The sequence below is a fragment of the Magnolia sinica genome, chromosome 6 (assembly GCF_029962835.1).
Source record: "Magnolia sinica isolate HGM2019 chromosome 6, MsV1, whole genome shotgun sequence".
Taxonomy (NCBI): domain Eukaryota; kingdom Viridiplantae; phylum Streptophyta; class Magnoliopsida; order Magnoliales; family Magnoliaceae; genus Magnolia; species Magnolia sinica.
The window spans coordinates 71167411-71180592 of record NC_080578.1 but is presented as its reverse complement, the minus strand read 5'-3'; the positions used below and the strand labels follow the sequence as shown (position 1 = coordinate 71180592).

Genomic DNA, 13182 nt, shown 5'->3' with positions numbered 1-13182 from the left:
TGTGGGCCCGCATTCAGTTCGAGAAAAACGCTACACGTTGCAAAACCCAAGAGAACATCACATCAATCCCATCAATCAAGTACACATCAGACATCAATGTCAAGTACAACACCATCCCCAAAGTAAACTCTCCCTCTTACACATCCTTTACATGTCAAGTACATCCATCACCTTTCACCCATCCCTCACCCATCACACCTATCTCTTACAACCTCTCTCTCTCATCTCTCTCTCCCTCATTCTCCAAGCAATCCACATCCAAGCTTCCATGAGAGAAGCTAGTGTGGCCCACCTTTCTACCTCCCATCTCCACCATCCAAAGATCATCTCGACCGTTGAAATCGCTCTTGGAGCTCTAGAGGCTATAGGAGGAAGAAGGAAGAGGAGATCAAAGGTGGGTGATTTTTGTGTGATTTTGATGATTAGAGGGCCCACATATGGTGGGACCCATCCTGATGTATGCATTGTTTAAAGAGAGACCCATATTGGCGGAGTCCCTTCGCTACTCATGTCTCTCTTTCACTCTCTTTCTCTCTCTCTCTCTCTTTGATGTGTGGCCCACCTGATGATACACGTGTGATGATCCAGACCGTTCGCTTGCGGGACCCACCTTGCTGCCCATCCGTCTGGACAGGGCTGGATGAAGGAAAAACATAAATATCAGTTTGATCCAAACTCCGGTGGGCCACCACTTGGACCCCACCTTGATGCATGAATCTCACCCGGGCTGTCCATCAGTGGGCCCCGATTTGATTGGGTCCAGTTGTTGGAGCTGGCACTATCCAGTCTCCAGCGGGCCTGGATGTCAGGAAAACAAATATAAGCTTGGTCCGTGCGGACCCCACCATGATTCATGTATTGTGACCCACTTGTGGACCCCACCTTGATGTGTGGTGTCTGTACCGTCCATGGGATTGGACGAGGGACCCACCATATTTATATATTTTTATTCACACCATCCGTGGGAAGGTGGGACCCACGGCTGTAGTGATGTCAGCAAATGTCATGGGTTAGATAATGAGGTATGTGTTATTTTCATCGCCCATCTTTGGGACGTAGGGCCCACACATGTGGCATCCACGCCGTCCAGTAACTGGACGTGGGACCCCCACGTGATGTATATGTTGTATATCCACACCGTCCAGACCCTAGACAGTGTTGGACCACTTGATGTATGCATTTTTGCATCCACGTCATCTGTGGAAATACTGCTGGACTGCTGTCCAGCAGCTGCAGCGGCCCACCATGTGTTATACCTATTTGATCTATGCCGTCCATTTGCAAGTCCCACCCTGCACATGTGAAAATTCCACACCGTCCATCCTTTATCCATTATATGAAGATCCCAAGGCTCAGATGGATCGCACCATAGTAGACAGTGAGGATTGATGTCCACAGTTGAAATCTTGGGACCACCAAGATGCGTGTACTGTCCACATCGTGTGTGGACCCTCGTTGATGCATGTGCTGGATCCACACCGTCCAGACCCTGGACGGTGGGTCCCACGCAGCCTCGCAGCTACTGGATCATGAGGTATGTGTTATATCCTACCATCCATCCATAGGGCAACCCTGCACGTGCTGAACGTGCAGTGCATGGGGCCTGCCCATGATGTATGTTTTAGCCACGCCGTCCAGTTCGCTGGACGTGCGGCCCACTTGATGTATGTGTTGAACATCCATGCTGTTCATCTGGTGGGCCCATTTGGAATGTGCAGGCCCACCTTAATGCGATGTATTTATGGCCCATTGATGAGGCCCGATATGATGTATTTGTGGCACATTTGATGAGGCCCATTATGATGGACTTATGGCCCATATGGTGTGGCCCATTGTTGCGGCCCACTTGATGTATATGATGCCCATTAATGCGGCCCATTTGATGTATATGAGGCCCATTGGCACGGCCCATTGATGCGGCCCACTTGATGTATATGAGGCCCATGTAATGCGGCCCACTTGATGTTTGTATGGCCCATGTGGTGAGGCCCAATGTGATGTTTATGTGGCCATGAGTGATGCCCAATGTAATGTTTATGTGGCTCATGAGTCAGGCCCAATGTGATGCATATGTGGCCTATGATTGAGGCCCATCGTGATTTATTATGGCCCATTGATGAGGCCCAATGTGAAGTATTTATGGCCCGTTTATGAGGCCCATTGGTGCGGCCCGTTGATGTAGCCCACTTGATGTATATGAGGCCTATATGATGAGGCCCGAAGTGTTGTATATGAAGCCCATGTGATGTATGAGACCCTTGTGTGAGGCCCATCGTGATGTGTAGTAGGCCCTTGAGTGAGGCCCATGGTGATGTATATTAGGCCCTTGTGTGAGGTCATGGGCCCACTATATGTTTGGCTCTATGTGGGCCACTCCTTGGGAGCAATGACGGTTAAATGTCCACATTGATGAGCAATGATGGTTAAATGTCCACATTGTGAGCTTCCCTTAGGCCTTAATAGGCCCATTCTTACCGATTCCGATTGTCGAGGCTGATTCCAATTATCGATGCCGATTATGAATATGTGACAGCATAGCATCATGATACATGCCCATACGCATCATCTGCATGTTTGTTATGAGATGTGGATGACCATTGCATATGCCACAGGGCAGGTTGTTTATGGGACTCCCTGATAGGCGGAGTCGTCCCACATGAGCGCTCGGTATGTGCAGGATTGATGCATGATTGGACTACGTGACTCTTGCATCTTGCATTATGTGATTGTGATTACTGTGCGCCTTAGCGACATCAGGGCTATGGCCTCCACAAGCATGTCGTAGATGGCCAGATGGGACACCGAAAATGTTTAGTTCGAGCATCTGGGGACTTTGGATGTCCGTGGGTGAAAGTCCCTAAACCTCCGTGGCCAGGAGACGCCCCAACGTCTAGACCGAGTGGATATATGAGTGCCCGAGTGCCGAATACCAGTAGGGCAGTGTCTCCCACTGTGTCTTGGTTAGTTGGGAGGGGGTGTGGCCTTATCCGCCCGATTCGTAGTGGGTAAAACTAGGCTGAGTTTGACTAGCTCATAAATGGGTCAGCTATCGACGTGCCAGGTAGGTATTGACTGACTACTGGCCAGGCGGATAGTGAGGTCTCTTCCACTCACCTGGTTGTGCACGATGGGGCGGCAATCTGGTTTGGAGTGTACTAGACCTCGGTGATGATCCTAGAGATGTACGGTACTGATATGTGAACTTACTAGGCAGGACTTGCATACTCATTTATTCATTCATTCACTATCCACTCAGGCTAGTGGTGCGCAACTAATTGATCGTGTACCTTCGTAATAGCAAGGATTTCAGTTGGGGAGCACAACTAATCTGAGATCAGGAGTCTACTACATTGAGTCTGGCTATCCAAATTTAGGTATGAGATTGGTTTGGATAGAAGTCCCTTGTGATGGACCTCATAGCCTGCGATACTACGTACTATCATCCCGACTTCACTCCATCTTAGTCATTTCATTCGCACCACATATTATATTGCATTCACAACATTTAGCATTTTGGGTTACTATGTTTCTGCATTTATATGGCTTAGATGAGGTTGATGGTATTCGTGGCTCGTCAGGATTTGCATATTGTATTACATCCTCGGCATCTGATATTTGGTTCATTATGATCTGCATTCTGTACTCTGATATTGTATGATTCGTGGACTTACCAGTATGTTTCTGCTTACTCTGATATCTTATGATTCATGATCTTGCCAGTATTTCCGACATTGTATGATTATGGCGTTGTATTTGTGTGCTTGACACTTATCTTGCATACACACTTTCACCATCCTCTAAGCTTTCTATAAACTTATGCACAATAGATGTGTACAAGTGGCGTTAGGTTGCAGTAGCGTGGAGCTTGGAGCATGTAGTTGACTTTTAGAGCTTTGATTTCGATACATGTATTTCCCTTTCAACATTGTACTCAAACTGTTTATATTAGCGGGTATGTGATGATGATGTTGCCTTTATGATTTGGGTAAACTTGTGGTTATACTTATTACGAGTTAAATGTATATTGGAAAAAAAAATCCCTCCTTGCAAGATCCCATGATCGGAATTTGACGTATAAACGTTGGGAGCCGAGAATGGGGCACTATGGAGGCTGTCGGCACCGGATTCGGCGATCGGGAATTTGTGAGCCCGATTTCCGGGTTTGGGGTGTGACAATGCATCTAATGGTCGGAGTGGATTCGCATACAGATCACAGTGGGCCCTGCCAAAAATAAAGTCCCGGTGTCCCTCCCCTACTACAAAGAGATTATGCAGAAAAAATGTAATTATATGGGACGTTGCTCTGGATTTTAACAGGACCTACCGTTATGTTTATATAAGATTCACTTTGACCATTAGATATTTAGTTCAATATTATGCCCAGAGACTAAAAACAAGGTTGGCCTATGATTCCGGTGGGCCACACCAAAGGAAACAGTTGGGAAAGAGATGACCACTTGATTTTTATAGGCCCACCATGATAATTATATGTAATCCACTCCAACCATTAGATTCCTTACAAAAATTTAGGCTTGTGGCCCAAAAATCATATCCATCCGTGATTCATTTGGGCCATGCTAATGGAGACCATTTGGAGTAGCTATTTTTTTTTTGGGCCCTTGGCCAACATTTGGTGATGCACTTGGTGGTCGAGATAGATTTTACATAAACATCACAGTGGGGCCCACCTGAGTCACTGACCCATTTGCTCACAGCGGCTGTGACGAAAGGCAGTGGGATGATAATTATATTGATTAATAAGGAAGCTTTTTGAAAAAGGTGCAAAGTGTAAATGGCAAATTAATTACGTAGTGTTTTTTTTTTTTTTTTTTGTAAAATTTTCGAAAAAAAACCCCTACCCATTACCAGTGTTCGAGTTGTCGGTATCGCTACAAGTTTCGCTGGCCAGAGATAAAGATATAATATCGTTATCGTCGATAATATCACTGATAACCGGAAATGCAAGGAAAAAGGGGGGAAACTTGGGGAAAATGATGGAATTTTTCAGTGAAACTTCAAGACATGGCTAAATACACATATTTACATATTTAGGAATAAAAAATTGCGAAAAGAATACATTACATAATAAGTTTTCATTTAATGGGACCCAAAAAGCATGCGATGCCATAAAAAATCACTTTAATAGCAACAAAAATAAGTTTATATATTACAAATGCAGCTGGCATACATTAATTAAGACACGTAAAAGTAAATGAACTAAAAGAAAAAAAACAAATATATGATTGATCCCGAACTTTCGTGGCCCATTAATTGTCAATCACCACTTTTTCCTTTGGTATGGTTCACTTGATAATGGGATGTACTTATTTTTTGGATAATAAGCTAAAATGATTTGGTATCTACACCGTTAACTCATTTTGACAAATCATTTTATGGTATGGGCCAAAAAATGAAACGAATCCAAATCTTAGGTGGACCACACCACATGAAAAAGTGATCATTGAATGACAACCATTAAAAAAATTACGGGGGCTAGGGCTACATAGGTTTTGGAGCAAGCTAATATTTATGTTTTCCCTTCATCTAGGTTTATTAGACCTTATGAACAAATTGTATGGAAAATAAACATCATGATGGGCTCCAGGAAAGCTTCAACGGTGGATATCATTCCCACCACAACTTCCCGTGGTGTGGACCACTTGAGCCTCATATCTGGCTATATTTTGGGCTCATTCCCTAGAATAACATATCAAAATGGATAGACGGTGTAGATAAAACAAATATATCATGGTGGGCCTTACAGAGCCCTAATAGACCATCCATCTCTAGGCTCCTGATCCGCGCCAACGCAGATTTTCCCAGCAGCAGAGTTACCTGAGAACTTTCTGAGAACTCATCATATGTGATGGGAGTCCAAAATCTGAACAGTCTAAGTAATGCAGCACTCCATGAAACTTTTATGGTTCAACTTTTGCTTTCATCTAAGACTTCAGTGGGCCATTATAAAAGAAAACAATTTTCTCTCTTAATTTGCATCTTTCTTTGCTATGGCCCACCAGAGTTTTAGATCAGGGTAAAATTTGGTTCCTGAGAGTTTCATGGCATCACATGAACAGTTTAGATTGGAGGCCCACTACACGTGTGAAAAGATGCGTACGTGCCTCATGTAACCGTGCCCAATGAAAAAGGACGCGGATTACCTATATGACAGGTTGAGTAGCGAGTGACGTCACCAAGTTATGTAGATCCTATCATGATGTATGTGTTGTATCCACACCGTCCATCCATTTGGAGAGAACATTTTAAGGCATGATCAAAATAATTAGGCCGATCCAAAACTATAATGGACCCCACCACGGAAAATAGTGGAGTGAGTTACACCCACCATTAAAACCTTCCCAAGGTCCACCGTAATGTTTATTTGAGATCTAATTTGTTCATAAGTTAACACAAACATTAAATAAGGTAAAACACAAATATCAGCTTCATTGAAAACTTTTATGGCCATTAGAAAATTTTAATGGTGAGCGTCACTCTCTCCACTTTTTCTGTGGTGGGGTCCACTCGAGATTTGGATCTGAATCATTCTTTGGCTCATGACCTAAAATGGTCTCTCAAAATGGATGGACGGTGTGGATACAAAACATACATCATGGTGGGACCCACAGAACTTGGTGACGTCACTTCAGTAGCGAGTTCGCTACTCAACCCGTCAGTAGCACATCCGCGCCCAATAAAAAAGGGCTCCAAACCCGTTTTTCATCCGAGAGACCCTGAAACCCTGGATTCTTCCCCAAATCTCCGGATTTCTCTGGATTTTTTTTTTTCTCATTTTCTTCCTAAATCAATTCCGTTAACAATCTAATAGAAGAAAGAAGAAAAGGGAATCGAGATTTTCTTTACGGTAACCTACGAATGGCGAGCTTCGATTCAAATGGCCCACCAAATAGAGCTTCCAATCAGGGTAATCTATTCTACAGGTGCGGAAATCCACCTTATTGAAAGTTTCCCTCTCTCTCTCTCTCCATTTTTTTTCGGAATATTTCTTCCAACGTGTTTCGTATCGTTGGACTGCGATATCGACATTATCAGCCAATATATCGGCCGATGTTGCGAACATTGAGTGACAACTGGACTTTTCGAAAAAAATCGATAAAATCGCCGAAAAATCGGCGATATTAGGAAGAGAAAAGAAAAAAGGGAGTTTCGGTGTCGCAACTCTAGCGATACCGAAATTAACAGCGATAATTTGATAATATCGCCGATAATTTAAACATTGCCCATTACATAAGGGCGCAATAAATTAATGGAGAGGGAGAAGAAAGCGAGAGAAAGGAATTCATAAGAAATGAAGCCATTGATATTTCATTCTTGACCATCAATATTTTGAACAGTGTTTGAAATATCGATATCGCGTTATGTATCGCACCCTTGGGATACGGACATGTATCGGGTATCGCATGGGATCTATCAGTTGCATCACGTAATATATTGTTATTGTTGGAAACATGGGGAAACATTGGGAAATTGGTTGAATTTTTCAATGAAACTTCAGTGATTGTTAAAAAAGACATCAATACACACTTATAAATCAAAACATTATATATATATATAAACAAGTGCATATAATAGGTTTTCTTTGTATGGGGTCTTAATCTATGCATTGTCTAACTGAATTGATGCAAGTATATTCAAAGTTTATTCATATAATTTATAAATGTAAGAAAATGTGTAGAGACAAGCAATACATTCAAAAGCAAAAGAAGAATCACTAGATCAAGTTACATACATGTTTGATTTAATGTTTAGACACAGATTGCAACTGATTTGCGAGAAATTGGGAGAATTTTTTTTTTTTTTTTCAATTTTCTGTAACTCGGCCCATCTCCTCCAAATCTTGAAATCGAAGTTCCCAATAACATGAAAAATCATAGATTTGTAACAATTTGACATTGATTTAATATGATTTACAAAAAAAAAAAAAGGATAAAAAATCGAAATTGCTTACCGGATCAAACATGTGGGATATATTCGTGCATTTCGTATCACGCAGGTGGGATACAAGATATATCATGGGTTATATCGGTTGATATCGTCTATATTTGAAACACTGGCCTTGAAAAGCTTCAAGATTGGAAGATCCTACTCTTCTAATTAGTGAGGCCCAGAAAAGAATGGTCAAAGAAACATCCACATTCAACAAAAAAGAGTTTGATCAAAGCTTTGAAAAGTTGAAATTTACATTGAATTTTAGGTATACCCTAGCCACACTAATTTTGAATAATGTGATGCCTCATCATAGAAGTGGTACCCTGTCGTCTAATAGTCGGTGCCTTAAATTGTGCAATGGACATGATTTTATGCTATTGTTTACACAAGAGATCCATTGATCAGACTACTTCACATAATTTACAAAATCATATGAGTTTGAACCCAATATGCACAGATTGAGACCGTATCTCAACTCACTTATAGTGACAAATTGTAGGATGCTGATGCATCGTAACATGAATTGTGTCCTGAAACTAATCCATCTATTTTGTACAAGTGGGGCCCTTCTTAGTAACCCAAGTCGTTGATATGGTGGACCAAAACATGGATAGTATGCCTCAAATATTTTAAGATTTGATTATTAATTCCATATATGATACTTAGACGCTACATATGTGCCCCCCCTAGATCCATATCAACCACTGACTGTGATGATTACACAGTACCTACGGATGGGCGTACTAGTTCAATTCGGAGAGGATGAGAACTAGTGTTATGTTAGAGAGTCTTTTCACTAGTACAATTCTACCATGACTTGGGCACGGTACTGTCAATTTGTGGAGCAACAATACTATTCCCAGCCCTGTTGAGATGGAGATGATGATTTAGAGCCACCGCGCAGCTCTATATGGGTCTAAGCCCCAACCACACACATTATTCATAGGTATATTTCTAGTTTTCTACTTTGGTTTTAAATGTATTACTTGTGTTTCCATACATGTCTTCTTTTATTTATAAATTATATTAATAGACTTTGAATATACTTGCATCAGTTTAGTTAGAGAGTGTATAACTTAGGACCTTATACAAAGGAAACCTATTATGTGCACTTGTTTTTTGTGATGTTAAGATTTAAAAGTGCATTAATGTCTATTTTAACAATCTCTGAAGTTTCATTGAAAAATTTGACCAATTTTCCAATGTTTTCCCATGTTTCCCAAATAGTGTGATAAATTCACCGTTCCAAATGATATATTCCATGTGATAATCGATGCATATCCATATCCCAAGGGTGTAATACGTAATGTGATACCGATATGGTAAACACTGGTTGGATGTACCCTCCCTTGCTTTCATTCACTTAAGTTACAAAATCAAATTACTGAAAATACCCCATTTTTATACAATTTACAATATAAGCCTTTGTGAATATAAAATATGCGCACGAGGAAAACTAAAGGGTAGAATTAGAGGATTGGGTGGGCCTTATATTCATACAGCCCATATTAACCATCTTTAACACTGAAAAGTCCGGCTTTAAATATGAATAATTTGCGAAACATGATTCGTAAAGCCAAACCTCAAACACTTGGGGACTGCTCAGATGATGATGTCCCAGACTCCCAGTACATAGGATATAGAGTCAGAGACGGGGTCAAAGTGTATCATATTGATTGACAATCTTCAAATCACGATCTAACATAATGATCATCATCAGAACATGAATTGGCAATCATTGAGTTGTTGGACCCAACACTTACTACAGTTATGGACCCGCCCCCCCTGTCCCCCCCATTCAGTTATAACAGTGATATCATAGTTGCATGAAGCGTGAAGTGAAGCAGTAATAAATTTGGGTGCAGGAGCAGGGAAGCATCTCTTTCAAAATGTAAACAAGAATAAATAAGAGTAGCAGAAGCAGGAGCGAGAGCAAGAATCCAAAGCGGGGATTTGAAGCAGGGGCGGTACCTAGTTAGAATGATCTTGCAATTAAGGATAATATGCATAATTTCTTTTAATGGCCTTCATGCGCTGATTATCCAATACATGCACTATACAACAGACCATTCCTCATCATTCATCATCTACAGGAAGTTACATGAACCACCGTATCGACCTCTTGTATGTGCATAAGGAATTGAAACTGCACAAAGTTTGTTATGAAAATTAATTGCAGATGAATTTCCATGGGGATCTGTAATCTGGACTGCTTGGTGGGCCCTTGTCATGGACTTGCCATGGCACAAAAGTCAGTTTCTTGTCCTATCCTAACTGCTTGTATGGAACATGGCGCAATAAGTACCTGACCAGTCTGATGATCTGTCATCGAATCAAAATGACACAGATCATCAGACTGGTCAGGTTCTTGAAACACTATTCCATCCATAGAGGGATTGCTAGACAAGTGGTCCAGATCTTTCGTCGAATCTTCCATGCAGCGTTCATTTGGACTAAAAGCATGTCATATCCATGTTCAGTAATTAGCATTAATCTGTGCACATTCATCTACAAAGTTTAAGGACCAAAATATGGATAGAGATAATATATCTGCAGATGCTTTGGCCCATTAGAAGTTGTCAGGTAATCAAGCATGATGGCCATTAAATTGCCTAAGTGGATCATTTGTGTATTATGTAAGTACCTGGAACGCAAACAACTCTTTGCCATTCAAAATTGCATCCATTGCCGCAAACTGATCATCGAATACACTGTAGAACAGCCGGTAGAATCCATTCCTGTTATGTAATAATGAACTAGAGGATCAGTGCAAAAATTATGATATTGACATCATCTTTACACAAAATAGAAAAGCTGCACGTACTGCTCTTCTTTTGTTGTTTGTTGATCCATCTCATCAAACTTCTGTGTGAGAACTTCTGCCCCCACTGGTGTAAGCATATGCAAGATAAGAGCCTCCAATGTTCTTGGGAAGTTATGCTGGAAGGAGTGGGTTATTGGGTTATTTTGAGACTTCAATAATATGCTCGTTTCTAAATATGATAGTGAAAACAAACACATGAAAACTTAATAGCTTTTTTCACATGCCAAAAAAGGTTAAAAAGTGTTTTTTTCTTTTCCAAAAAAGAACTGAATGCTGGCTTTTTTTGCAGGAGGAATTATGTGATCCTTGAGCCTAGGATATATGCACACTACCCTCAAGCCTTGAACTTCTACAAGCTGTTCTCATAGCTCACTAATCCAGACTGTTGATGATACTCCACAGATATATCCAAAATTGGAATATCATACCCACCAAATCTTTACCATTTTTAACTATTGAATGTGGAACGCTGCTATTTTATTTTCAACCATCTATTTGAAGGCACTGCTCAAAAAGGGTTAAAGTTTTTCCATCAGGAGAATGTTTTTAGAATCCCCCACCCACACAGTGGCCCATCAGATCAACGGCTGGATCACTGATCTATATATCCCCCATTTGTACAAATTCAACACTTCAGTCAATTCCTCCTTTTGCAACTGTTGCGCAGAGAAGAACTCAACAGTATCTGTGCAACAAAAAAATAAATCATAATACAGATTTGAATGCAGTATGTCTTTTCAATTTGATTGACTAAAAAAAAAAAAACAGTCCCAACGACAATTAGTAGCTTTCTTTCTCCATTGTGGGTTGCGGGTGGGCCTGTATCCTGTTTTGCTTCATGCTTGGGCTTTTTTGTGGATGCACAGCTCTCGATTAAACAGTTCGTTTAATTTGTTTGCCGTAGTTTCTTTAGCTGAAGCATGCTATAGTCAGACACAGACAGCCATATTGGGTTGTTTTCTTCTTCCCTGAGTAGAAGATAGGGTTTGAAACAAAGGCTGTCAAGTTCAGCAGGTGCCATGCGGACAACTACATGGAGTGATGCATCCGAGGCTAAACACAATCAGTCAATCGATGCATCTAGGTCACACAAGCTGGCTGGTTAAAGATCAAGCCCATACAAGGGTGCAATGTTTTAAATATCGACGATATCGGCCGATATATCTTGTATCCCACCCGTGCGATACGAAACACACAGGTAGTGCCGATATATCCCACATGTTCAATCCGGTGAGCACTTTCAATTTGAGTGTATGAGGGCTGATCTACTGATTTGTTAAGTCCTCAATTTTTGGAAAATGAAAATCATTTTTAATTAAAAATTATTAAAATGTTTTAAAAAAAATAAAAATAAAATCCCTTCAACCAGTTGCCAATTAAGACTAATTTCTAAGTATTTAGGAGTGCTTGATGAAATGATCATCACATACATTCTAAATGTTATGCATTCAATTTGAATATAGTTCCATTAGTTCGGTAAGATAGTGCATAGCTTAGGACCCTATACAAAGGAAATGTATTAAGTGCACTTCTTTTTTGAGATGTTATGATTTAAAAGTGTGTACTAAAGTATTTTTTAACAATCCCTAAAGTTTCATTGAAAAATTCAACCACTTTCCCAATGTTTCCCCATGTTTCCAAAAATTGCAATAAATTACCCGATATAAACGATGTATCCTGTGTGATAACCGAAACGTATCTATATCCCAAGGGTGCGATATGTAATGCGATACTGATATTTCGAACACTGCAAGGGTCCTTGATGATCTAGCCTTCCAGATTGAAGATCTAGACCATCTGACCATCCATATTGAATATTTGGACAACTTTGAGGTTCCACATTAATCTGATAACAACTCTGAACCCAAGTCAATGTTATGATTGGAACATGGGTATAGGATTTATTAATTGTTGAAAGAAACATATCTCTGGATCTAGTTGAATAAGTCTTGTACAAACTTAAATAAGATGTGGCATAAAGTTAAATACATTCATAATGGGTCCAGCCCAATTGAGCCCTAGACACTGATTGTACATGGATTAACCTTAAGAAAAGGGAGAGAGAGATTAGAGTTTGACATCCCATCTCTCTTGTTTCTCTCTCACACATCAGAGTGCTCTCTCTCTCTCTCTCTCTCTCTCTCTCTCTCTCTCTCTCTCTCTCTCTCTCTCTTGCTATTTTGCATGGTATTAGAGTGGATCTGATCGATCTCCATGCTCCAATGTTGAAAACTGCCACCAGATTGACAGAGTGCTGAAAGAGAAGAAGATCATCACCGGTTTGATTGGGTAATTTCGTTCCAATCTGTTTTTCTCGTTGGTTCGAAGGAGAGAACCAGTTGGGTTCTCCCTAGTTCATCCATGAGGACAGTGATCCTCTCACCATCAAGTTGTTTCGACCAGTTGGG

The 13182-nt window shown here is 40.8% G+C and overlaps 1 protein-coding gene across 5 annotated transcripts in view; it reads right to left on the bottom strand.

Moving 5' to 3' along the window:
* Positions 1 to 13182, bottom strand: part of LOC131248849 (lysine-specific demethylase JMJ31) — a 126452-nt gene that overhangs the window by 19735 nt on the left and 93535 nt on the right. For 4 of the 5 annotated variants that reach the window (XM_058249328.1, XM_058249326.1, XM_058249325.1 and 1 more), the window contains 2 exons: positions 10775 to 10890; positions 10595 to 10688 (listed from right to left, as the gene is read on the bottom strand). The exons of the other annotated variant lie outside the window; for it this stretch is intronic. In XM_058249328.1, the coding sequence (XP_058105311.1) occupies positions 10595 to 10688; positions 10775 to 10890 (210 nt within the window). The remainder of the gene's footprint in view (positions 1 to 10594; positions 10689 to 10774; positions 10891 to 13182) is intronic. 5 annotated transcript variants of the gene reach the window in all.